Source organism: Euprymna scolopes, chromosome 2, assembly GCF_053919585.1.
Source record: "Euprymna scolopes isolate OS-2025 chromosome 2, ASM5391958v1, whole genome shotgun sequence".
In the NCBI taxonomy this organism is placed as follows: domain Eukaryota; kingdom Metazoa; phylum Mollusca; class Cephalopoda; order Sepiida; family Sepiolidae; genus Euprymna; species Euprymna scolopes.
The window spans coordinates 142,092,767-142,120,188 of record NC_136483.1 but is presented as its reverse complement, the minus strand read 5'-3'; the positions used below and the strand labels follow the sequence as shown (position 1 = coordinate 142,120,188).

At 33.8% G+C, this 27,422-nt stretch overlaps 2 protein-coding genes across 4 annotated transcripts in view; one reads left to right on the top strand and one right to left on the bottom strand.

The window, feature by feature from the left end:
• Positions 1–12,667, top strand: part of LOC145296822 (uncharacterized) — a 141,288-nt gene extending 128,621 nt beyond the window's left edge. For both annotated transcript variants that reach the window (XM_080142934.1, XM_080142925.1), the window contains 4 exons: positions 478–604; positions 1,009–1,077; positions 5,205–5,432; positions 9,651–12,667. In XM_080142934.1, coding sequence (XP_079999060.1) covers positions 478–604; positions 1,009–1,077; positions 5,205–5,432; positions 9,651–9,689 — 463 coding nt within the window. In that variant the 3' untranslated portion in view covers positions 9,690–12,667. The remainder of the gene's footprint in view (positions 1–477; positions 605–1,008; positions 1,078–5,204; positions 5,433–9,650) is intronic.
• A 1,422-nt stretch (positions 12,668–14,089) lies between these two features.
• The window catches only part of LOC145296813 (leucine-rich repeat-containing protein 43-like), a 107,820-nt gene continuing 94,487 nt past the window's right edge, over positions 14,090–27,422 (bottom strand). Inside the window, exons 14-16 of one of the 2 annotated variants that reach the window (XM_080142909.1) lie at positions 22,638–22,802; positions 19,837–19,930; positions 14,090–14,611 (exon numbers count right to left, since the gene is read on the bottom strand). In XM_080142909.1, the coding sequence (XP_079999035.1) occupies positions 14,442–14,611; positions 19,837–19,930; positions 22,638–22,802 (429 nt within the window). In that variant the 3' untranslated portion in view covers positions 14,090–14,441. The remainder of the gene's footprint in view (positions 14,612–19,836; positions 19,931–22,637; positions 22,803–27,422) is intronic. The other variant, XM_080142900.1, reaches the window with a different exon arrangement.

The window sequence follows — 27,422 nt, the reverse complement described above, 5'->3', positions numbered from 1 at the left end:
GCAGTAACATAGATGCATAAGTACCGAAAATTCAAATACCTCCAATTTTTGTAAAATTTTAATGATAGGTATCAATTAATAAATATTTCTCAGTCTATTATGATTGAAAAAAATTTTTTTTTAATAATAATAAAAATCAGCAAAAAGAATAACTCATTTTTAATTGAAGAAAATAAAAAGAGGAGTTGCCTTCTTTTCAACTAAAATTTCATTTCTTTTTTTATATAAGTTTAAAAAATATGCGAAGAAATAAGGATTAAAAAATAAAACGCCTCCATTGCATTCCGTGTAACGCCGGGTAGGTAGAACTAGTTTCTTTTATAAAAATAGTAAAAGAAGTAAAATTATGAAACATATTCTAAAACATTTATACAAGATTTTCCTGCAATAATATTTAAAAAAAAAAAAATATCTTTTTGTGTTTTTGATAACTCCTACTAAACGTTGATTTAATTTCAATTTGTTTTTTTTTTCAAGAAATGCTGTTGAAACTGGTTGCCATCATGTCCCATTAGTGCCTGGCAAACCTTCTGTTGAAACTCTGCAACGATTATCAGAGGAATCAGCTTCTTCGGTGTTGCTGCAAATGATACAGAAGAATAAGGTTAGCATGGTTGATTTTGAGTGTTATTCGCACAACGTTTCAGTTGATGTAACCTCCAACCTTCTTCAAGTGTATCTTGTCGAACTCTGATATCTTTCTCTTGAACTCGGGAATCTGCACAGAATTTTAAATGGAACCTTTTATAAAATCCATGGGGGTAGTATGCTTTTGGTCTGTCAGCAATTCGCAATTGTATTTTGAATGTCGGCCGCACTGAGGATTGAACCTTAGTTGTACGAATAATACTCAAGATGGGAACAATAGTCCGAATAATCCAAATAATCCGTTCTCATCTCCAAAATTCACAAACAAGGTTAGCACTTTTAGAGGTTGTGTGATTATTCTTAAGTTTCACTTATTTATTTTACTTACAGTTTTTTTTTGTTTTTTTTTTTTGCTTGAAGAATAAAAGCAGTCTTTTGGTGTCATTATGGGATGGCCATTTCATTCAGGAAGAAGTACCATTGATGCCGGTAAGTCTTTTAGTGTTCTATTTCATTTTGCCTAGATTCGGCATTAAATAACCTGAAAAAGGTTGATATGCCGTAAAACAAAAACAACCAAACATTAGTTAATACATGAATTTTGTGATTTTGATGATCACCATCATAATTGGCTTGGATTCTTAAACCATACGGATGCAGCTGGTATCAACATGTATACTTTCTTTATTACACACTCCTTTTCACAGACTCTCACCTTCACGACCCACCTCCCAGGTCATAAGGATCAGCAAGCCTTACTTTTTGATCTGTTTTTGACTACTGGCTTACGTGATGAATTCACTACACCAAGAAACGCTGATCACCTTGTGGTAATAGGTTGATACCACCTTAAACCTTGAACAGCTGTTACTCACAATGCCGAGATATTACAAACAGGCTGATTGATTCATCAGATCGCATCAGAGACGCCCCATTAAATACACTTTTTTTAAAACTGGTCAGTGCACAAATGAGATATTTTAATGGGTCAAAGCAAACATAGAAACATATGTCCCAATGCGGAAATTCTATAGCAAGTCTCACTCTCGCCAATGGTTTACTTCAACCTATGCCGCTGCCATTTTTTTATAGACAGCAAACATCATACGAATATAACTGCCATAAGTAAATTACAAATAGACAGAAATATATGGCATCAAAAAAAAATTATTGTAATAGTATAATAGCCACAATTAAGAAAAGGTATAATGAAATGACCTGAAAATGCATTGAGCTGCAGAAATTTGGAACTCACAATTTTTGGGAACTTCATAATAGTGCGGTGATTAATGCACAATCAATGATCCACCGTATTGTTTGCATGGCAGCTGATAAGACTTAACTACTTGTCTAGTGGTTCACTTTAAACTCCACCTTAGACTCCACAAATCATTCCCTCCCAAAGTTCCCATTGAAGACAAAAACCACACTTGATGATCTGATCATAAGACTTCCCCATGTTAGAAATATCAAAAAATAACCTTGATATCTTTAAGGCATGTGGACCTGCTTCCTGCTAAGGAAATATTCTGTTTTCTCCAAACTTTACAGCAAGTGCCCTGCCGAATCTTGCTTCTCTGATAGCTGGAAAATTGTATCTGTGGTTCAAAAATTTTGGTGAAAGAACTGACCCGCTTAATTATCATCCTGTCAATCTCCTCCCACTCTTCGCTTAAATCAATCTAACATTAGTCTGCCACCTAGCTAATGTTAAACCACTTTCTAACCATCAGTATGAATTTAGACACGCTCGTTCAACTGCGATTATCTTTAACGGTCATCTCTAAATTCATATACCATATACTGGATAAGGCAGTTAAAGCTAAGGTGGTAATATATATATATATAATTATTTACTATAATAATAATAATAATAATTAAATACCTACAGACACTAGTGTTTCATCTTTTTGGGAATCTTCAATGCAGGGTGACATGATTAACACCAGTCAATAGATTTGAACCTTACGACAGAAGCCATGCCTGGCTTCATTAACAAAGACCGTATCCATTCTGCTACTGTTAACCGCGTGAAATAACATTGATATTTAAAACATTTTATTTTTAAATGTTTTTTTTTACGTCAGTCAGAGTGATCTAATCATTACATGATGATCTATGCATAAGAGCTAAATCGACCGACTTAATTCAACTGATAATATATATGATATATAAAATAAAATAAAATAAAATAAAAATTACAATTAAATTTACCAAAATGATCCAAGATGGTAAAATTAAAGTATATTATAAATATTAAAGCATTAATATTTATAAAATTATCTCAGCCAGATGTAAAAGCTCGATAAAACGAAATAGGAAATAGAGCTTATAATATGAGCAAACAGTTAATAAAATATGTTAAAAACACTTTGAAATGAGTTAAAAACATATTTAATCTGAAAAGGAAACACTAGAAAAATGGATAGTCCTTAATCCGCGGAGTTTCGACATTCATGTGTAATCACCTTTTTCTTCACTATATTCCCTCTGCTTCACTTTTTTTGTTTTCAAGTAAGATCTTTGACTTACTTGTTGTTTCATCAAATACTTCTGCATGCAAAATCCAATCCCGCATTTTGCTAATTCCTACCCTCTGATGAGAAGGAAAGTATTTCTTCAAAACTCTGCGGATTAAGGACTATCCATTTATCTAGTGTTTCCTTTTCAGATTAAATATGTTTTTAACTCATTTCAAAGTGTTTTTTAACATATTTTATTAACTGTTTGCTCATATATATATATATATATATATATATATTTGATATATCCAAAGCTTTTGGCAAGGTCCAACATGAAGGCTTTCTCATGAAAATTAATTTCTATATTATTACTTGATAAATAATTAACATAATTAGGTCATTACTAACTTTAAAAAAATGTCCAGGTTGTCCTTAATGGCCATACATCCAAACAATACAACATTAATGCAGGTGTACCCCACGGGCCAATCCTTGAACCTTTATTATTCCTAATCTTTATAAATGACCTCCTGGATGCAATTGTGTCTGAAATGATGATAGCATGCTCTATTCTTGACATGAGGATCAAACGAACATGTACATATCCAAGGCAATGAATGAATCCTGTAGTCTAGTTGAGTGCATCTATAAATGGATGGTAATCTCTTCTCTATTTTATCTATATAAATAAAATGAACTCATTTTTTCCCGTCGGATTTTGACCTTAATAGGATTAAAAATCAAGATATTTTATGCAAATATAATATGCACAAACGGCAGAACAATATCTGAGGTGTGTTATAGGCTTATTATTTCTCAAATTCCTCGATAATCTTAGATTTCTATACTTTTTCTGCTGAGAAGTCACGGCCAAAATCGGTTAAGATCAATGGAAGTGGTAAAATATTTTCTCTCTAATAAATTCCTCCTCCCCCTGCCACCACTTAACACCGTTTGGGGATCGTTCACAAGGAACAGTTGAGAAGAGAACACTGGTTTGGCTTCGTAGTTCTTTCATGTGAAGTTATTTAAAATCACTAAACTAAGCTGCAGTGTTCTGTGGCGTAGTGGTTAGCGTGCTGGACAATTCACATTATATTTTCACGTTCGCGCCGACCTACCGTAGTCGTTTTTTTTTTTTTTTTTTTTCCTAAACAACTGGAATGGACTTTTCTTGGTGGCCGAACTGTTAACGTTGCAGATGTTTTTTTTTTCACACTTTATTTTCCTACTTTTACTCATGACTCCGGGTTTGATCCTTCCTACTTACCTACCATAACATTTTTTAACCCCCCCCCCGTCCCGGAAACAAACACTCGGGCAACGCCGGGTACCCCCGCTAGTATTTAATACTCCTAAGATAGAGCTCTTTTCCATTAACAATTATAAGAAACATTTTCAACCACCAATTGCCACGGCTAATAGCACCCTACCTGAAAGTTCAACATTCAAGCTCCTTATGCTGGTAACATGAATTTGAACAAATACATAGAAGATACTGCTAAGGTTGCTGCAAGGAAAGTGGGCTCCCACTACTGTGCTAAAAAACTTCTAACATCTGTTAGTATCCTATATCTGTATAAAGCCACCATTCCTGTTACCCTCAGCCACCATATGTAACATATCTATCTATGGCCTTTCTCTGATGTGATCTTACACTACCTTTCAAATACCGCTCACTTCTCTGATGTGATTCTGTTTGTGAGCCACGTGTCTCAAACACCTTTTGAATTCCATTCCCTTCTCTGACATGATCCCCGGTCTGGTCACACATTCTTTTTTTTTATAATCTTTTTCCTTCTTTTTTACCATAATGTCACCTTACACTCAGCTCGGTCATTTGTATACAACTGCCATACGTGCATTCACGCTCTGTGACAGAAGGGCTTTTTGCTTTCTTTCCTCAAACTACTTGTCTTTAGAATTTTCTCCTTGCTCCCTATTTTCTGTATCTATACCAACATGCAGAAATTTAAACGTAATGTGAACAAGCATCTTTTGCTGCACAACTCCCCACTTAGGATGCCCTCATGTATATGGCTTCCAAATTCACAATAGATTCTTATATCTCCATTTGTCTTAGATATCTGACATATGAACTGGTTTTTATATTATGCCAAACCATTATTTTTTCAATTCCTTAATTTCTTTCAGTTGCACGAAGACCTTTTGCAGGCAAGTAAATTTGAACGGTTGGATCGAAAGTCAAGTATAGAATCCAGTCATGGAAACGTGAAAGGTGATACAGGGAAACGATTTTCAGATCTTGTTTTGGAGAATTTGGAAAAGAAGATTCAACTGAAGGGAACAAGTTCTCAGATTTATAAGAAAGAGCAGGAATTCTTTGAGAAAATTGTCACCGATAAGTTCCATCATCTTGTGGTGAGATTTGATTTTCTTGTTTCTTTAATCTGGTGTATTTCAAGTATTTTTCTGCTTTTTTAATTCTGTTTTCTAATGTATACTAGCCTGGGTGCCCGGCGTTGCCCGGGTGTTTGAAGGTGTGTGTTGAGCAAAAAAGATTTTTTTTAAAGTTGTAGTAGGAAGTAGTTGTAGTGACGCGAAGGCGGAAAAGAAAGTGGAGGTGTGTGTAAGGGTGTTGGTTGAGCAAAACAAAAAGGAAACTTGCGAGCGCAAAAGGAAAAAAAAGTCATAGTAGGCAGGCTCGAACAAGTACCACGAAGAAGGAAAAGAAAGTGAAAAGAAAAAAAAAAAATGACGCGTTAGCTGTTGCGCCCATCGTCAAACTGGAAGTGACGTAGGTTTAAATTAAGGCTAGATAATCGAAAAGAGGCGATGACTTTCGAAAATATCGGCGAAAAAGCGATCTCTTCCTGTAGAAAATTGCCCAGTTGAAAGTAAAGGAATTAATGTTTTTGGCCAATTTTTCGATATTTGTTGTCCGAAAGGTCAAGCTTCAAAATGATATTGATCTTGTGAAAATTCGTTGTTTCTGTTGAAAGTTTTTGCAAGATATACATACATACATGCATGCATACATACATTTAAACAGACAGAGATTTATATTATAGAAATATAATAAAACAGAAATAGAATGTTAGAAAACAGATAGAAATATTTTATTATCATAGACTTAAACCATATTTTATCTCAAGCCGAAATTACACTACTACTATCTTTTAAAGCTCAATTCAGTTTAATTAACTAGTTCACACTGTACAGAATTTCTAAACAACGCGACCCTTTATTTAATCCACAAGACTAGTTGGCTCTCAATCTGTTAGCCATGATCCGGTAGGTTTTTTTTTTTTTTTTTTTTTTTTTGAAAAATCGTATTTACTAACTCACAGACAATTGTAGAACTCAAAGTAGCCATCACAGCTGATCCGTTGAAGAGTATGTTAGGAAAATTGACAATTTTGTTCAACAGCTTCAAGTATGCCATCAGCATCTTGAAAACACCCACATAGTCATGAGAGAACGTTTTTGTCAATGTAATCTCTTCAGGTGCATTTTGTCGAACTCTGGAATCTTTATATCAAACTCGTGAATCTGGACAGAATTTCGAACAGTACTTTTTATTTAATCTATGTGATACTAGATAGCTTTCGTTTCATCAGCTATGATTGGGTCTCAAGTAGTGATGGGATGATTCTAATATTTTTCCCCAATTCCAATACAATCACTGATTCTATACTAAATTCTAGATTCCAATACAATTACCGATTCCAATTCCGATTTTTTATAAATCTCTAAATATTTCACTATAAAGTTGTTATATTTTTTCCTGATTACGATAAAAACACCTGCTAAATGTGCAATAATATCTCAAACGTAAAAATACACTTGTGAGAAGGTGATCTATAGATTTTAGTTTTACTGGTCGTTTAAAATCAATAAATATTGATTATTAATACCAACAGTGGAAGATTTTGTTTTAAACAAAATAAAACAAAACTTGTTTTAAACAAAATCAAATAAAAAAAAGACAAAAGAATCGTTCTTAGCATAAAATAATAGGCACAAATTTTTCAGATTCTGATACCAATTCCAATACCCCAAAAAGTTCCGATTTTTCCGATTCCTGATTCCAATTCTGATTAATTGTCCCAACGCTAGTCCCAAGTAATTTGTCATATTCTTGGTCACCACATAAACTCATCAGATTTCTATCTTTCTTTTTTTTTTTTTAAATTTCTTTTTGAATAATTGCAGAAATCAAAGTAACCATAACTCAGCAGATAACGATGGAAAAGTGTGTTAGGAAAATCGATAACTTTATTTGATTGCTTCAAGTATGTTATCAATAACGAGATGCACATGTAAAACAAGTTTTTTAAAATTTTAATTTTACAGCAAGAAATACTGAATAAATACTTATTTTAATTGTTTATCTTTTCAGTTTTTATGAAATCCAAACTTTTCCTGTCATTTTTGCTTAGTTTGTAATTTATGAGTCTATAAACGGGTCACATTTTATACTGAGGCACACAATACTATAATCAATATTTAAATAGCACTGTCATTTCTAGAAAACAACCACATAGGCATGAGAGAACTACATGATTGCGACATTGTAGATTAATTCAGTATAAAAATCAACGTTAGTGAATTGATATGAGTGAGAAAAAAAAAAAAAAAAGAGACAGACATATATTCTCGTTTGTGTCATTTAATTAGTGCAGATTGAAGGAAGGTGAAAATACTCATTATGGCATTTTGTTCATCCATAGATGAAGTAGCAGATTTATTTTATTTTTATAATAAATTCTTATTTTTGGTCAAATTCTACATTCGTATTGCAATGTTTCATTAATAAATGATGCTTTTATAGGATGGGACCTGTATCAGTCAGATTGTTTCTGGTGGATTTATGAAAACAACACCGGAAATTGTCAAAGTAGTTTACGATTTTAAAACTGAAAAAAAAAATAAAATAAAATAAAAAATGCATATGAACGTAAAATAAAATTGGGGTTAAAACTTTTTTAGTATTCCCACCTAAAAATAAAGTTGGAGAAAAAATTCTCAAAATAAAAGAATAAATAAAGTTGATTCACTTACTAATTTTGTATAAAATTATTGAACCCATTCGTAACATGGGGGAGGCGGGGATAATTGACCCTAACATTAAGTCAGAAAAAATTAACATGTTGTTTCATTTAATGTTGACACTGTTTGGCGATGGTTCGGCTATTTCCGGTCAAACTCGGAAACATTTCGGTGGATATGGGTCCCCTCCTATGGAAGAATCTCCCCCCGTCCCCCACACCAAAATTTTATAATAAACTTTTGATATTATGATTAGTTTTCTTTAAACTTTTAAGTTTGTTAAGGACGTGAATTTTTAGTGAGTGAGTGCTTTTTAACAGAATCCCCCCCCCCTTTTTTTAATCTAGAAAAAGCAGATTTTTTTCTTAAATTGCTAAAACCTTCTGTGGATGTGAGTTTGTTGCTTTTTTGGTCAGAATCTGCCTTTTTTATTTTTATTTTCATAAAGAAAAGCTTATTTCTGTCAAATTGCTATATTGCTTCTTATATTTTAATCACTGCTTCATCGAATTTTATTTCCCTCTTTTTTCCCCTCTCTCTAAGCTTATCTATCTTTCTTTTTTCCTTTTTTTTCTTCACTTTTCCTCTTTCATTCCCTTGCCGTCATTTCCCTCTGATAATAGTTCTCTCTGAAAACTGAATATGTTAATTTTGTTGTGAAAGCTAAGACTTCAGATGATTCATGCACGGAGTAAAAAATTAGTTTCTGTTCAACTGCCACCACCATATGTGCGCTCAGTGTATTTCTATTAATTTTAAACTGGAACTGATTTGAATTGTTTGGAAAAAATGTTGTTTTAATGTGCTTACCTCCCTTTACACATGCACGAGAAGTGGCAAATTCATCCTTTTTTATATTGGCTTCTCACATCCCTGGATTGTGATGAACAAAAAATGTAATTTCCATTTCATTTAAAATTTTTGTTTATTTGTTTTTATTTTTTAAATGAATTTTTAACAAATTTATTTGTAATTTTAATATTTGTGACTTTTATTTTGTTTATTTTTTTAAATATTTTTAATATTTATTGAAAAATATTTTAAATATCTGCTTATTTAAATATTTGTTCTTTTTTAATATTTGTGACTTCATATTTTAATTATTTTTTATTTGTGACTTTTATTTTGTTTATTTTTTGTTTGTGACTTTATTTTAATTATTTTTTATTTGTGACTTTTCTTTTATTTATTTTTTATTCGTGATGTTTTATTTTAATGTTTTATTTGTGACTTTTTATTTTAATTATCTTTTATTTGTGGCTTTTTAATTTAATCATTTTATTTATGATTTTTTAATTTTATTTGTAACTTTTTATTTATAACTATTTATTTTCATTTTTTTATTTGTGACATTTTATTTTAATTATTTAAAAAAAAATTTATTTTAATCATTTTTTTATTTGTAACATTTTATTTTAATTATTTTATTTGGAACTTTTTTATTTTAATCATTTTTATTTGTGATTTTTTAAATTTTATTTCTAATTTTTTATTTTATTTATTTTTTATTTATGACTTGTTTTTTATATTTTTTTGTGGCTTTACATTTTATTTATTTATTTTTTTCATTTTTCCTTTTCTTTTCAGGAATCCTTATTGTTAACAGCCGGATCTGGTCCACTCTAAGAATTTACTCTTTTCAAGGACAAAGATAACTTTAATTTTTGCTAATTTATGACATTTAAGCAAAATGCCTGCTATATATAAAATTTAAAAAGTGGCTATAAATTATATATTAGATGCTTGCAGCAATATATCATGTGTGAATCTTTGTCATGTACAACTGAACAATTAACATTTTTATATTCGATGCTTGCAAGGGTGGGGGCGCCAAGCGTTGTCCAGTTATAAAATATGCTTAAATATGATATTTTAATTTATCCAGATTTCATATATATTATTACAGAGTCGATTTTCTATCGATTATTTCATATGATATTGATCTGGAGAGATACAGTTTGAAAAAAATTGGTGACAGACAGTGAATTTTATAAAACGCTAGCTTGGGGTCCCGGCATTGCCCGGGTGTTTGAAGGTGTGCGTTGAGATAAAAAAAAAAAAAGAAGTGGTAGTAGGCAGGCAGGCTCGAACCTGTACTGCGAAGGAGGCACAGAATGTGAAAAAAAAAAAAAAATAACCTGACGTCTTTGCTGTTGCATCCATCGCCAAACTGGAAGTAGCATAGGTTTAAATTAAGGCTAGACGATCAAAAAGCGACCCCTCCCTGTAGAAAAGTGCCCAGTTGGGGATGAAAGAATTATTGTTTTAGGCCAATTTTTCGATATTTGTCGTCCAAAGGAACGAGCTTCAAAACAATACTGATCTTGTGAAAATCCGTCACCTCTGTCGAAAGTTTTAGGCAGATACATACATACATACATACATACATACATACATACATACATACATACATTTAAACAGACAGGTGAGATTTATATTATAAATGGTTTGGGTAAAAAAACATTTTTTTTTTAGTGTTACTCTAATTTACATGATTAAAATAGAAATTAACAAATTGTTAAAATGACTTTTATAAATGAGAAAACAAAATTCATAAAGTAAATAAATATATTTATAAAAAAAAAACAGTTTACGGATATTCTTATTTATTATATTTAAAGACAATACTGAAAATAAAACAATGACTTGGAACTTTTGTCTGGTTTAGTCTGTTGATTTTCAAATTGATTTTTGTGCGGAATAATATTTTTTATCTATTATCTGAACTACCATTCTCACCTTGGATGTTATTCCCACAACTTCTTCAGATGTGTTTTATCAAATTCGGCAATCTTTATGTTGAACTCGGGAGTCTATTCAGTATTCCTAGAAATATCTTGTTCTGTCAGCCATGATCAGCAAGATAGAAGTTTTAAGTAATTTATAATAGTATTCTTAGTATAACCGGCACATGGTTGCGAGTAACATGGTTGAAAGAAACAACACATATGCTGAACAGCATTGACCTCTTAAGTAGACCTAATATAGGAGTTCACAAACTTCTGGGAACCATTAATTATAAATAATAAATAATAATGGAAATTAATAATAGATTATAATATCAATTTAGAGATTTATAAAAAATCGGAATTGGAATCGGTAATTGTATTGGAATCTAGAATTTAGTATAGAATCAGTGATTGTATTGGAATTGGGGAAAAATATTAGAATCATCCCATCACTACTTGAGACCCAATCATAGTCACGAGAAACGGATGTTTTTTTTGTAAGGAAATCAAAACTTTGCGAATAACTAACTAAAACAAAATCTAGTGTAAAAGATAAACAAATAACAACAAACTAAATGAGATCTTAAGAAGGTTTAAAGACACCCTTCCTCACTCCTTATCCCTTACTCAAGGAGAGCAAGGAGTGTTCTAAAAACATCTGTTTCCTTTGACTCACCCTGTATATATGTCTATATATATAAAGGAGTATTATTCATGTGTGTTCGTGTGTACAACTCTCCTATAGCCCAAACCACTGGACCAATTATGACCAAACCTGGCATGATTATGGTCCCCTACCTAGGGATGGTGCACACCATTTTTCAAGATTAAGGTCAAGGTCATAGCCTATGTATATATACTCTCCTACATCCCTCGGTCCTTAAACTATATCCAGTGGTGAGGCCCCAGCTTGTGGGCTTTGGGGAGTGTGGAGCCACCCTTTAATTGCCATTGCTCCCAGATCCACTCGGACCCGGAGTGGTAGTACCTGTTAGGGTCCCAACTATGGGTTAAATAGAAACCGACTTGAAAAAAACAAATATATTCTATTAAAAAATTTTTCTTCAAAATCTTGGGATTCGGCATTAAATAACCTGAAAAGGGTTGATATGCCGTAAAATAAAAACAACCAACCAACCTACATCCCTCACCACTGGACCGATCATGCCCAAACTTGGCATGATGATGGCCTCTGACCTAGGGATGCTGCACACTGTTTCAAGATCAAGGTCAAATGTTATGTTCGGAACTTTGATATAGATTCCGAATATCATCACCTGGATTATTTTGCCATCTTTGGTATTTTGATAACTATACTATTGATTCCGAGGTCCATTGCACACTTAATTCAATGCTCACATTCTATTACTCATGGGGATAATTACAATGGAATGGTATATCCACTCAATTTCGGATATACTTTGTCAATACCGAGAAAGCATTTGGACCAAAGAAAATAACATACAATCAACGCAACAACGAATAAGACTGCCCAGTATACTTTTAGAAATATCAAGAAGTAGCAGTACGCTTTCGCTATATGGGAATATCACTTTCTCCCATGGGCCTATTTTATGCCCACCCGGATTTATAACCCCGAATGACATTGGACTCCTTCCGATAATGGACTGCCCAGGTTGTATCAACTTCTCTTTTCGTATAATTTTCTCCATATAATTATCCACAACCACTCAAAAACTATTTTCAATAATTGTGCTGAAAAGCAAAATAGCGTCCATTCGCAGCTGAACATTTTGCTAACTGCATTTCATTTCCTCTGATGATATGAGCCATTGTTGAAAATCCATGGATTAAGGAAATTAAAGTAACCCCTTCTATATATTTCTTTGTCAAGCAATAAATTCTTAAATCGAATATATGTCTCTATACGTCGTTTTTTTCAGAATTTAAAATGAAACCACAAAACATATATATATATATATATATATATATATATATATATATATATATATATATCGTCTGGGAGTGTTCTTCCTTATGTTTTACATTGGAATACATCCGATAAATATCAAAAAGCAATAATTGAAGAAATCCATTAAAGAAGGAACAGTTTGATTATGACCAAAACATCACAAGTGCGTGTCAAAAGCTTTATATCTTCACAAGCAGAAGGGCCCGGTCTATAAAACCGACAATGGGATCTTTGATAAGACAGGGGCGCGTTCAAAATGAATGCTTCTGTTTAGATCACAACTAAACCATGATACTTTACTTTTTCATTTTAAACTTTAATTCAAGACGTTTATGTAAAAATAATTTTATAAAATCAACAGTAGATGATTTGCAGTGCAATGTAGACTAGACTACAATCGTAATACTTGACAAATCCTTAAACATTAATTTAAGCATTAATTAATACTTGACAAAACTTTAAACATTAATTCAAGCTAGAAATTACCTTGCATTGACCGTTTAAAGATGAGATTCCGAACTTGGGACCATAACTTAAGATGGACCACAAATTTCTTTCAATCTAGTTTCTATTTAAGCATAATGCTTATATGATAGATGTCTAATGTTCCAATTCGGTAAGCATTATTTATTCTTATGTTTATTGACATTTATATTTGTATTATTTATTATTAATATGTTTATTGAAATTTATATTGGATTTTATGTTATGAATGTAAACAAACTGATTCATTAATTCATTGTTAGTTTTTAGTACTTGGAAATAAACATTTTATTAAAAATGATATATGGGATTCACAGATGATAAAATTACTCTCAAGAGATCCACAAGGAAATTATGGTTGGGAATTTCTGACTTAAAGGTTTAAGAGTTACTTTTAAGTTTCACACAATCACAGAGAAACTACCATGAAAGACAGCTTTACTTTTTAAAAATGTTAAAAAAAACAAGGTTTACACTTTGTAACCTTAAAAAAACATTCAACATTAATTTTGAAGCCTTTAAATTAGTGAATCGTTAGTAATTTCATTACTTAATTTAAAGTTTGAAGACAAAAGTAAAGTATTACTGTTTATTGGTGTTTCTGAACCAAAATTTAATGACTAAAGAATATCATAATAATTACATTTTTATTTTTACGTGCAAAAAATAGTTTAATTGCAGAAATAAGTAGGAAAATGTTGAAACGTTATGTTTTTTTTTATTAAGGGCATTTAAACACACACTCCTGTTTATGTGAATAAGGGAAAATATCCCCACTCTAATAGTATTCTTAGATGATGGAATAAGTATGTTAAGAGATTATGTCTACTTTATAAAATAAAATGGCATAGTTAAAAAAAAACAAACAAACAAAAACTGAGTAGGTACATCGAGTTTGTAATAATAGTAGTACAGCAACAAAAAAATTTGAATATGTTGTAACTCTTATCAATGTTAAATGAGGAACCACAGATCCAAATTGAAACTGTGGGCGGTTCATTGTACTGGCGTTTGATCTGCTGAAATCGGTTGAAACAAAAATGATATGACGCAAAAGGAATTTTATCTTTAGCAGAAATGATTTAAAATCTGTAGTTGTTGCTTTATTTTTCTTTTCTTTTTTTTTTTTCTTTTTCACAACGATTAATGGTGGATAAATAAAATATCACCACAATTCACAAAAATATTTTCTCATAGTAAAAACGTGGGTAACCCACTGAGTAATATTTTGTATTATGCACCTGTCGATTCAAGTGCTTGTTCTATAGATGTCCAGTGTTCCAATTCGATACGGACAGTCATTTCAAGTGGAGGCAAATGCACAGAGTTGTTTTCAAAGGGAGGCGAAGGATTCTTGCCGTTCTCACTACGTTTCCCTTTTTTCGTCTCTGCAGACTTTTTCTCTGGCAAAAAAAGAATGAGAAAAAAAAAGAAGTGAACTAATAAAGTATATTATGTTGTTATGGAAACCACATTCATCTTCAACCACCTTCACTCTACATGTTACAGTATGGGGGAGGGAGGCTATGTCGAATAGTGCATAATGAACTAGTATGGATTTTGGCATAGATGCACTAAGTGCAGGTGAGGTGACATGGGGTTTGGTAATGGGATCAGTTCCTGCGGTAGATGACACGAGAGGGTGAAAATAAGCAGTGTGATGCGTGACGTCACGGAATCATGGTTAACAAAGAAACTAAGTTTTCGAGAAAGTTTTGTGTGGAGACTGAGTGAAATGGATGCGAGACTAAAAAAAGTTAAAGTGGCTAAAGACGAATAGCTTCCCCTTCCCGGTGTCTGTTGTTATCCGTCCATTTGTACTTAAAGATTTAATATCTACTTAGTTAAGAAAAATTTACTCTCTCTCTCTCTCTCTCTCTCTCTCTCTCTCTCTCTCTCTCTCTCTCTCTCTCTCTCTCTCTCCAGAAACAAACTCAAACGATCGTCTTTAGGCTACCTTTCTCTGCAAAGAAGAGTGTTTCAGTTGGTCATGTTTGTTTCAGTTGGCCAGAAAACAGACTGGCAGTTGTGGTCAGTGCGATATATACAGAATTGAGAATTGGAGCTCATTGTATTTTAGATTAAAAGTTATTAGCAAAGGTAGGTTGTTTGTTTATCAAAAGTGTTGTAACAATGTTAGGTCGAACAACGTCGAACAATCGTTGACATGGCGTGATGTCGTTGGACTGCCATGTTACAGAACGATTTGGGGAATGTGATTTTTGGGGAAGATTCAAACGAGATCACAGAGAGTCTGATTCCGAGTGTCAGGTAGAGCAGATCAAAAAGTCTGTCTCTGGATCCCATAAAAATTGGATTGAGGAGAGTTCTCGAGGGGACGACAAGAAGAATCTAATGGCGGCGAAGATCATAGCAAAATAGACATTACCCTCCTTCTAAGGTAACGAGAAACGACGACGGACCTTCGACAGTAATGAATTAATTGTAGCTGAATTAAACCCAGTCGTCCATAAAAGAATAGCATCTGCTACTATGTGTTGAGAAAGCTTTTGTTTCCAAATACGATGAACGGCGGTACATAATCCACTGAAGGATACGACCAAGAGGGACGAGAATAAAACAAAACAAAACAAAAAAAAGGTGCGCTCAGTTTCGTTTTTATAGCCCCACACCCCCACCCTCCCCGGAATTGTTGGGTTAGAGTTAAGATTCAAACGAGATCACAGAGAGTCTGATTCCGAGTGTCAGGTAGAGCAGATCAAAAGGTCTGTCTCTGGATCCCATAAAAATTGGATTGAGGAGAGTTCTCGAGGGGATGACAAGAAGAATCTAGCAAAATAGACCCTACCCTCCTTTTAAGGTAACGAGAAACGACGACGCACCTTCGACAGTAATAAATTTATTGTAGCTGAATTAACCCTAGTCGTCCATAAAAGTATAGAGACTTGCATCTGCTATGTGTTGAGAAAGCTTTTGTTTCCAAATACGATGAACGGCGGTACATAATCCACTGAAGGATACGACCAAGAGGGACGAGAATAAAAAAAAAAAAAAAAAAAAAAAGTACGTTCAGTTTCGTTTTTTCACCGGAATTGTTGATGTGCCGTAATTGCGAACATTGATACAATACAACAGTTATACTAAAGAGAACATGCACAGCCACTGATATTATCATCAGCCATACAGAAGAGGAACAACTCAAACTTTGGTTGCAACAGACGAACAAGTGAATAATGTTTATACACATATGATGTAAGCAGTATGCAACACATACACACCTATTAACGGTTATAAAAACGCATCACTCAAATAAAATTAAAAAAATGTTCTATATTTGGAAAAGTTCTAATAGTATAATTTCAACAGATCCGTCAAGTATTTTTGCACATTGTTACAAATTAAAAATTAAAAATGAAAGGATAAACAATCCTCTAATCGCAAAAGTACATCACAAACCAACACAATTAAACAGTTAAAAAGAAAGAAAAAAAAGCATCACAATTTGACGACTTTATGAAGATTGTTGTTCTTCATATTTAGCACTCAGATATTCACTTCTCCCGTTCTGATTCAGCAGCTAACACTGCTTTAAACATCCCAACTGATTAAAATTTCAAAATCCCTTCTCAGATCTTAAAAAAAAACGGATGTGACGTCACCTGACTGGAAGAAAGAAGGGTAGGAGGAGGAGGGATCATTTGGACGTTTCTGAAACGAACACTCTGAGTATAGAATGTCTTAACATTCATGATAAATCAGGAAGGCAACAGCTCCAAAGATTCGTGACCAGAACGCACCTCCACCACTGGCAGAAGAGAAGGCAATGACGACAGCCCAGTAAAAGGTTTTTTTTTCTTCAAACTCCTCTTTTATTCGTGTTACTGTATCCAACTATAATTCCAGTCGAATTCTCTCCCTGGGGATAAGTATAGATTGAATTAGAGCAACATGAGAAACAAGAGATACGTTTTTGCAATCCACATATTTTAGTTGGTTGTGACTTGTAAGATATTAAATCTCCCCTGAGAGGGGAGGTAATGCAACATAGGAAAAATGGAATCGTCAGTGCAGTGGATACTAAGAATAGAATTACATTTTTTTAAAGATTTCTATCTAGTCATGGCTGACAGAATAAGGACAAACTACCTCCATGGATTATTCTACATTGATTTTAGTATTTGGAAGTAGGAGCAAATATGGAGAGAAACGGTTCTGTTCAGCGAATGAATTTTAACAGACTTTTAACATCAACTATGTAATATCTTCTCTTTGTACATAGACAAAGACAATACCTTTAGCCTCTAGGATTGTAAGAGCGTAGTAATTGTTTTAATGCAGCATACCCTGTGCAAGAATAGCCTGGTGGCGCCCATTTCTCTTCAGGATTCAGGGCACCTACATCATTTGATTTTACCAAATGGCTCAACAGGTGTGTCAACGTCATTATGCATCTGTTATTATGTATTGAGAAAAATTATATCCCCTTTACTTGTAACATGCAATTATTATCTTTATTACTCTGGCAGTGATGACCTTGCGCTTATAATATCGGTAGAGTATATTAAAGTGCGAAGTAGCATTATCACCAACATGAAGAATGATAATCTGGTGTTATAAGTTCCTAATGTAAAAGAGAGGTCGGATCATCTGCAGGCAGAGGAAAATCCCTAAAAAAAATAAATAAAATTCCCTTTGAAATTCTATACAGATTCTCGAGTCCAACAGAAAGATTCCTCAAGTTTTACACAATGTACCTGAAGAAGCTCAGAGTTAAATCCGTTAAAATGTGAGAATAACATCCAAGATGAGAAAAAATAGTTCAACTGGTGACTCTTTATGTTAAACTATAAAAAATCTATAAAAAAATTTCGAACTTAGTCCTTTATTTAATCTACAGGAGTAGATTGTTCTCATTCTGTCAACCATAACCATGTAACAGGTTTCTAAACGGCAATCTTCAGGAGGTTGAAGGTTCAATTCTTAATGCAGTTGATAATGACCAAGAATAACAAAATTAACACTTCTATCCAGTCATTGCTGACGAAATGAGAACAATATACCCCAATGGATTAAATAAAAGATTCAGTTCAAAATTCTATGCAGATTTCTAAGTTCGATTAGAAAGTTTCTAAGTGTAAAAAAGATACACTTAAAGAAGGTCAAAGGTTACATCAGCTGAAACGCTTTGAATATAATAACTAGGTTTAGAATAGTAGTTAGAATTATCCAAACAATATCTCAAGGTCAAGGCCACCCTGATTCTAAACATTTTCCTTTGTGTAGATTGACCCTAATGAGACTACAGGGTGGAACGATGAAATTTTTGCCTTATGATTCCATTTCCGTTTTACTATTTCCAGCATCCTCAAAATGCAAATCCAGACTGTTCAATGCTTGAAGGACATGCCCAGGGTGATGAAGATAAAGTTTCCGACCACAGTTATGGTCTGTGGTGTGGTTTTAAGTGAGGGCCACATCATGCACCTCACATCTTCGAAGTCAGCTTGAAAGTAAACACCAAAGTGTACCTGGATGTACTGAAGAGTGTGGTGATCCTCTGGTGCAATCAGGTGGCTACTGGCAGACCCTGGGTGTGGCAGCAGGACTCGGCGCCAACCCACAAGTCCAAAGAGACCCAGGCTTGGCTTCAGAAAGAGTGCTACGACTTTGTATCTTTCTCTCACTGGCCCCCTCCTCACCCGAACTGAACCACTTTGTTTGAGCATACATTGAAAACATCACCAACATGACCTCCCACAATACCAAAGCCAGCCCGATTGCAGCCATCTGCCGAGTATTTGCCAAGTATTTGCCAAGCTCCTGCTGGCGCTTGTGGAAAAGGCATGCTACCAGTTCTGGACCCGTATTGAGGCGATGATTGAGGCTAAAGGCAGCTACATTGAATAGATGTCAGCTTTACTACATAATCAAGTTACCTGAATTGATTTTTTTCAATAAAGTTTTAAAATAATGATGTAGTGTTGTTTTCTTTAGGGCGACACTTTTATCGTTTCGCCCTGTAAATCTATTGGTTAGAGGAAAACACACACAGCCATCCACATTTACTACTATGGATGCATTTGTAACCGTTATCTATTTTCTTTTATGTTAGTTGTTCTCACTCTCGGAGTGATTGGTGTGTTATCCACTCAGAACACTTTTGGATGGGAGACATTTCTGTTGAACCTTTTCTCACACCCTTTTTCTTTTTCTTTCTTTTTTTTTTAGCAATTAATGTTTAAACGTCAAGGTGACAAGATGTCATATTTCTGTTTTGTCCCTAGCCATGACTTGGGTTAGGTGAGCTGAAAGATACAGACTCAAACACACTATTATTATATACATGCATATCTATTGACTCAACATATTTTTGTCTTCTTGTTTATGTAACCCTCTCCTTTACGTCTGCTGTGTTGATGTATGTATAAAACTGATTTTAAAAAGTTTGTCCTTATAACGTAACTATGGTGACTCTTTTTTTCTTTATACTCCAACAAAGCCAGATAATGAATTTCTATACAGCAATCCTTTCTTCATAATAAAAAACAAAAAAACAAAAAAACAAAAAAAAAAAAACAACAACAAAAAAACAGGTACTCTCTCTCTTTACACATTCAATATACTTAAATCATATTATAAAATTGATTAAAAAAATCAAATACTTTACCTTTTGTTTGGCTCTGCGAACGAGATAACGGATTGTTTTTCTTGTTTGCCTTGGAATCCTTCTTATTGTTCGGAGACTTAGAGGGTGGAGTAGACTTTAAAGATGAAAGGTTAAAATCATTACGAAAAACAATTTGAGATTTTATTTTTTGTTTTACGGCGCACCAACCCTTTTTTGGGGTCACTGTGCCATACAACATATTTATAAAATAATCGTTTGCTAATTTCTGGAAAGTTATTTAATTGCATATTTTGTTTGGACAGTAGTGAGGTTTGGTGCATATTACTTTCACCCCCAAAATCAAAGAATTATCCAATTTTCACCAAGCTTTTAGCATTTATTCATTAAATAATATATTTGATAATATTTTTTAAAAAAATTAAATAGCACGGTGAACTTTGGTGCATGCTAGAATTTCATAAAACCTCACTACCCCCCCTAAAGTTTCAACAGGTGGTACCAGATCAGGCTGTCTAAAGATACTGACTTCCTGATCTAAAATGCACTAAACATTGATGCTAATGTTATTTTCCCTTTCCCTTTGCAAAACTCAATCATGTTCTACAAAGCCAAAAACAACAATTTACCTCTACAAAACAACCAAAGCAAACAGCATGAATAAATATTTGAAGATATAAAGAATTTGAAGCATAAAATCTTCAATCAAAATGACCAGATTCGGCATTAAATATTGAAGAGGCTTGATATGTCATAAAACAAAACAACCAAACCAAACACGAGGAATAAATATTTGAAGATTTTAAGAACTTGAAACATAAAAACTTCTACCAAAATGATCAGATTAAATAATCCGAAAAGAGTTGATATGCCTGAAATAAAACAACCAAACCAAACCAAACCAAACCAAACCAAACCAAACCTGAGGTGGATTCTATTTAACCCAGAAACCGACAGGTACTATATTACCAGGTCAGAATTGGGATTGTGATATTTTGTTTTACTGCCCATCAACCCTTATATGTCATTTTGTGCGATACAATGTATTTATAGAATAGAAATTTGATAATTTCTGGAAAATTATTTAATTGCACCTTCGTTTTATCCTATAGAAGCTGGAGATGATTTATATTTTTCAGTCTATTATTTGAACAGCATAGTGAGGTTTAGTAATAAAAAAAACGATCCATGTTTGTCCCACATAATAGTAGCCATTTTCCAAATAGAGGTCTCTTATTTACCCGGTATTTACTTCCATTCCACTGCAGGAAGATGTGACACAAGGTCGAAATATGGGGATTGAAAATCAACGCACAAGAAGAGGTGCACTCTAATCCACATAAAATGCCTGAGCAGTTACATCGCCATTCCCATGTAGGGGCATCTCAGACGATCAGCAATAAACTAATGCCTTGTAAAAGCAAAAGTACAGAATAGTTACCCCCCCCCCTCTTGTGTTAAAACTATTTATGACAAATTATGACACGACAAATGTATGCCGGGCAACGCTAGCTAGAAAGCATTATTCATATATCTATCTATCTATCTATCTATCTATCTATCTATATATATATATATATATATATATATATATATATATATACACGAGCAAACAGTTAATAAAACATGTTAAAAAAAACACTTTGAAATGAGTTAAAAACATATTTAATCTGAAAAGGAAACACTAGATAAGTGGATAGTCCTTAATCCGCGGAGTTTCGAAGAAATACTTTCCTTCTCAACAGAGGGTAGGAATTAGCAAAATGCGGGATCGGATTTTGCATGCAAAAGTATTTGATGAAACAACAAGTAAGTCAAAGATCTTACTTGAAAACAAAAAGAGTGAAGCAGAGGGAATACGGTGAAGAAAAAGGTGATTACACATGAATGGATAGTCTGGTGGAAGATAAATAATCCAGTGACGTCACTGTTTATTTGTATTTGGTTTGCGATGGACGAATCAGTGAAATGTATGCTGCCTTTACACAATGACAACTGCACAATCTGAAGTGAACCATTGGAGAGAGTTGGGCTAGCTATAGTACTTCTATGTGAAAATATGTGCCTGCTTTGCACCATTCAGTTATCTCATTGGCACACTGTTCAACAGGAAGAGAAAATATATTAGTCCATGGAGCATCTCTGACATGTTCTTTGATGGCTTCCTAATCAACCCTTTTGGAGCGTCTTGTCATTTTGAGCAACAGCTCCTCAGCTTGGAGTCAAAAACTTAGGGTGATATCAACCAATATAACAAGGTGATCCGTGTTCCCGAGTGAACTATGGTCATTTGTCACACAATCCTCGGCTACTGTGGTTAGGAATAGATATCATGATTTGGGAGACAAGTTGAAAACGTAACTGTTTTGTGAATAAGTTCATAATCTTTTGGTGTTTTGACAAAGCTAAGGTCACGATTTACTAACATTTTACAACCATTTACACTTGACCCAATTCTGACCTATTAATTATTCCTTAGAATTGAAGACATTTTCGACACTATTTAATAACAGAATTTAACAAATTTAAAATTAAAAAAAAAAAAAATGAAGAGGCTAAAATATATTAAAAACTACTATAATTTAAAAATAAATTACAAAAAAAAAAAAATGTAATATGTAAAAAAAAAAAATTGACATAAAAGTTCAACTTAGTGGACAAGTCAGGTGTAGATTAAAGTTTATTTGTACCAAATATGATTGTGAATTTTATTAACGATTCCAATGGTGACATTTTTGGGGGCTAGCATGTACTCATTGATTTATGTTGGGGAGAAACAATAAAACCAATTATCACCCCACCCCCCAAAGAAAAACACTTATTCTTAAATGCACTCAACTTACCTTTCGTGAATCTTCATCAAAACTGCACACTTCTTTCGTAAGTATTTCTTCCACAACGTGTTCTCCATGAAGAAATGATTCAAGGCTGAGGTGTAATGTAGCCACGACTTTGAACTCTGGGGCTGACCAAATGACATTTTCCATGGGAAATTTGGCCTTTTTATTCTACAAAAATATTTTATACACCTTAAAGTAATGTAAATGAAATTATGTGCCAGACTGCATGTTTTTAATGATGCATGTGAATAGCAGACGTTGCAGGTAATAGATGCTTGGTCAAAGTAAAAAAAAAAGGAGGAGGGTAGAGAAGTGAAAATATCTCAGTCCGACCATTCAAGAGATGTTCTTTTTTTGTTTGAAATAAAATAAATACCATTTTAATCGCCGAAGAAAAATAAAAACTTTATTAATTGTTTTTAAACTAGAGTTGTGGACTTTGTTTGGAATGAGAATTTCTGTTACAAACCTGACTGAATCAAACAACAATCTTGGACTGGCATAATGAATGGGACGATCACGGTCTGTGCAGTGAAAATACACACATGCATGTTCATAGATAGAGTAGATGATATAGAATGATTGGTGTGATGAGATGCTTGCCGGAGATTGGAGACAGTCATTTTGGAGCAACATCTTTATTCATCTGATTGAGCTGCTGGCTTGAGGTCATCATCGTCATATCGCATGAATTCAAAGATTCTATTATTGGCATTGGGTTCCTCGATATTTTTGTAGTCAGAATTCTTTCTAGAAAAACATCGGGTACTTACAGAAGAGACCACTTAAAGGTTGTCAACATTTTAAGTGAAAGTGATTTTTGTGGTATGAACTGGATTCGAACTTGGAACGCCTAGGTCGTTAGTCTGTGTTGTTAACCACTTGACCAGCATCACCTCTGGCTTGAGATGAAGAAGAAAAGTATCACCAGAGTTCCATATAAAAATATCAACATCTTCTCTACAATGAAATTTATATCAGTGAGAAACAGTCTGCCAATTCCATCCTACAAGCGCAAATTTGGAGTAGGGGCATTAGCAAGGGATTTTGCTTGAAGAAAACCCCATCTTCTCTACAACGAAATCAACTTTAACAGAATAGGGATACAAGAAAATAGTTAGCATGTGTTAGATAAATGTGTCTAGATCTTTAGTCTCGAATGGGAATTTGTATCTTGCTTTCATCAAGTCATGATGAGAGACAAATGAGACAATACAGCATCTTCTCAGATTGACATCTTTGATGGAATTGGTAATCTGTGTGCTAAACTGTCTGGGCAGAAATGAAGAAAGGTGAATATGTGCAGAAGTGTTTAAATTGCTCAATGTATTTCTATGCACGGTTGAACATGCCTGCTTTAGCCAACCAAATCACAAAATAAGAGATTGCATGTAAATACAAAAGAAAGTAGATCTCAGTCATATAAGCACCACAATAACATCATCCCTCACACACACCAGCCGGATGTAAACAGACAAATACTTCTGTTGCACTATAGGCACTACAATAACATCTGTCGTGGTTTTAACCAAAAGAAACCTCTCATCAAAAAAGGATCCCAATTCAAAACATAAAAACCATAGCCGACGACCCTTCGACAAGTACTTTGACATAATTATCCCATGGAACCCTGAATAGTACAATTCCCACTAGAATAATATTCACAACTTTCCCAGCTTTAATTTGATATGACACATGAATATAAATCTCAAACAGATGATTCCCTGCAGTACTTTAAAGACACAAAAACAAACAGAAATCAAGAACAAAAAATGACGCCCAGCGCTGCAAAACCATGGTGTCTACAACTACGTCTGCTGGACGAGTATAAATACAGTGAGTTATTTTAACCAAAGGCAGACTAGCCCGGCTCGTCAGGTAGTGAGGATCCCTCTGTCAGTGGCGCAACCCAACTCAGCAGCAGCAGCAGTCATGTTCATGCAGCACGGTTTAGACTACCTCCCCAACAACGGCCGAACCCAGTAGTAGCAGCAATGACCACTCACCATCGACTCGCTTGATTCCCAGCAGTTCAGCTTCTCAAGCCAGCACGCATTTCCCATAGCCACTAGCAACGACCTCGTAGCCATGTCAGTTCAGACACAAGCTGGACCCCAACCCTCAGCCTGAGACCTTCTACTACCATTCAGTTTCTTTACGAAAAATAAACCTGAATGGATTTATATTCATGCATGACCGTACCCACTGCGTTTGTCATCTTTTCTTTGCCATTGTTGTTTTTTGTTTTTTTCTTGTCTGTGTCATCTTTTAGTTGTAGGGTTGATTGCCACCGACATTCGGCCTTGCAATACATCATCCCTCACACACACCAGCCGGAGGTAAACAGACAAATACTTTCGCTGCAGGTACTGCCAGATCAGGCTGTCAGGAGATACTGGCCTTCTGGCGTAAAATGCACCAAACATTGATATTATTGTTTTTTTCCTTTCCAAAACTCAATAATGTTCTGCAAAATCAAAAACATAAACAATAACTTTCGTCTACAAAACCAAACCAAACCAAACCAAACACAGTGAAAAATATGTTTGCTGGCTTCAACAGCGGAAAGCGAACTGACTTCTCGCCTGACTGCACCTGTGTGTTGTCTCTTTAGTGTCTGGTTCCCTTCTCTCTCGTTTACAAAAATCCTGGGCTTTTATCTTTTTTTAGACGGCTCCCACAGACGTTGATTGTTAAATTTATTTTTATCAAGCCCCACTCATATTAGCTAATTAATTTTTTTTATTATTTTTCGTTTTTTGACCGGATGGGTGCGTCAAGCCTATGTGTAGTGACGCATTTACACACTTTGTTTGTGACAGCCAACGGGTAAACATCTGGTTGAGAGCTTATGAATCCCAACAAATGAAACCACAAGCAACTCAATAAACCACTATTGTTCACATTGTTTTATCACTTCAATTAGTTATAAATAATAGTAAGTTTGGTTGCTGCTAGTGCACTTTTTAAAAAGATGGTGGCCATTTTGTTTTATAATGAAATAACGTACCATAGCTAATTTTGGTTTTTCCATACAAAACCTATTTCAGGTGTAAGCTTTAAAAATAAATTAAACATGTAAATTAATACACGTTGAGAGAGAAACTTTTCTTTTTCTTAAACAGCAAAAAAAAAAAAAAAATTTTAATTAAGAAGGCATCATAGATATGTTGTAGGTATATCAAAGCTAACCCTAACAATAAACTAAACCTAACCTGTAGCCAAAAGTCAAGATTATTTTTTTTTGTTTTTTTTTTGAAACCGGGTATAATTCAAAAACTTATGCGAAACTTTGAAAGTTATACAAAACTTTGAAAGTTATGCAAAACTTTGAAAGTTTGAAAAGTTTGAAAGAAAAACAATAAAAAAAAAACTTGGTCACACGTCTCCATTTACATAGGAAAATGATCCCCCACTCTAAAATCTAAAACATTTACTTTTTAATTCCTTTTTGTGGACGTTTTAAGTATTACAAGACATTTTTCAAATGAAGTTGAACCAGATACTTGGACAAGTTGTTGGCATGGTATACATCGCTGACAACGCTGTTGCTTATAGCAAAACAGATGATGAAGAACACAAGATTTACACTGTCTTATTCAAGCTGCGTAAAATAGTCTCATGCTTAATCTTTTAAAAAATGCAAAATTAATTAAAAAAACATATCTTTCTTCAGGATGATCTATAGTAAAAATGGTGTCAGTCCAGACCAAGAATAGGTCAAAGATCTACAAAACATGCTTTACCTAACTTGTAAGAAAGAGCTACAAGAATTCTCAAACTTTCTCATATACTTATCGTTCATTCCCAACCTGGCTGAAAGACACATATGCTAAGAGGATTGTTAAAGAAGGATGCACCCTTTCATTGGAAAGAACATCACAAGGAATGATTTGAAAAACTTAAAAGAGTAATCAACCAAGACGCTACACTAACATATTTTAACAAAGCTGAAATACCAGTATGACAAACAGATGCAAGATTGGAAGGTTTGGTTTGGTTGGTTTGGGTTATTTAATGCCGAATCCAGTTATTCTGGAAATAGTATTCATGTTGCATCCAGTTATTCTGGAAATAGTATTCATGTTGCATCCAGTTATTCTGGAAATAGTATTCATGTTGCATCCAGTTATTCTGGAAATAGTATTCATGTTGCATCCAGTTATTCTGGAAATAGTATTCATGTTGCATCCAGTTATTCTGGAAATAGTATTCATGTTGCATCCAGTTATTCTAGAAATAGTATTCATGTTGCATCATGTTGCATTTTCTAGACGGTTTTTTATTATTCAAGCTTTTTGTATCTTCAATCACTTGTTTGTAGTGTTTGGTTGTTTTTATAGTGGATTTTATCGTTTTTGCTCCTTGCCCTGCAGAACATGAATGAGTTTTGCAATGGGAGAAGGAAAAGGGTTTCACTCTTAATGTTTGGTACATTTTAAGTTAGGAAACCAGTCAGTAAATGGGGAAGATAGAAAGAAAAAGGGGAAAAGGTGGATTGTTGTTTTTGGTTTTGGTTTTGCAGAACATAATTAAGTTTTGCAAAAGGAAGTAGAAAAACAAAAAGCATCAATGCATTTCGTCTCAGCAAGCCAATATCTTCAGACAGACTGATCTGGTAGCACCAGGAAGTTTGAAAGGACTTGGAGCTGTATTAATACACACACAAAAAAAAACAAAAAAAAAAAACATCGCATATGTATCACAATCTCTTACAGACACTGAGAAGCGGTATGCATGCATAGAAAGAGAACTTCTTGCAATTGTATTTGGTGTCCAAAGATTCTA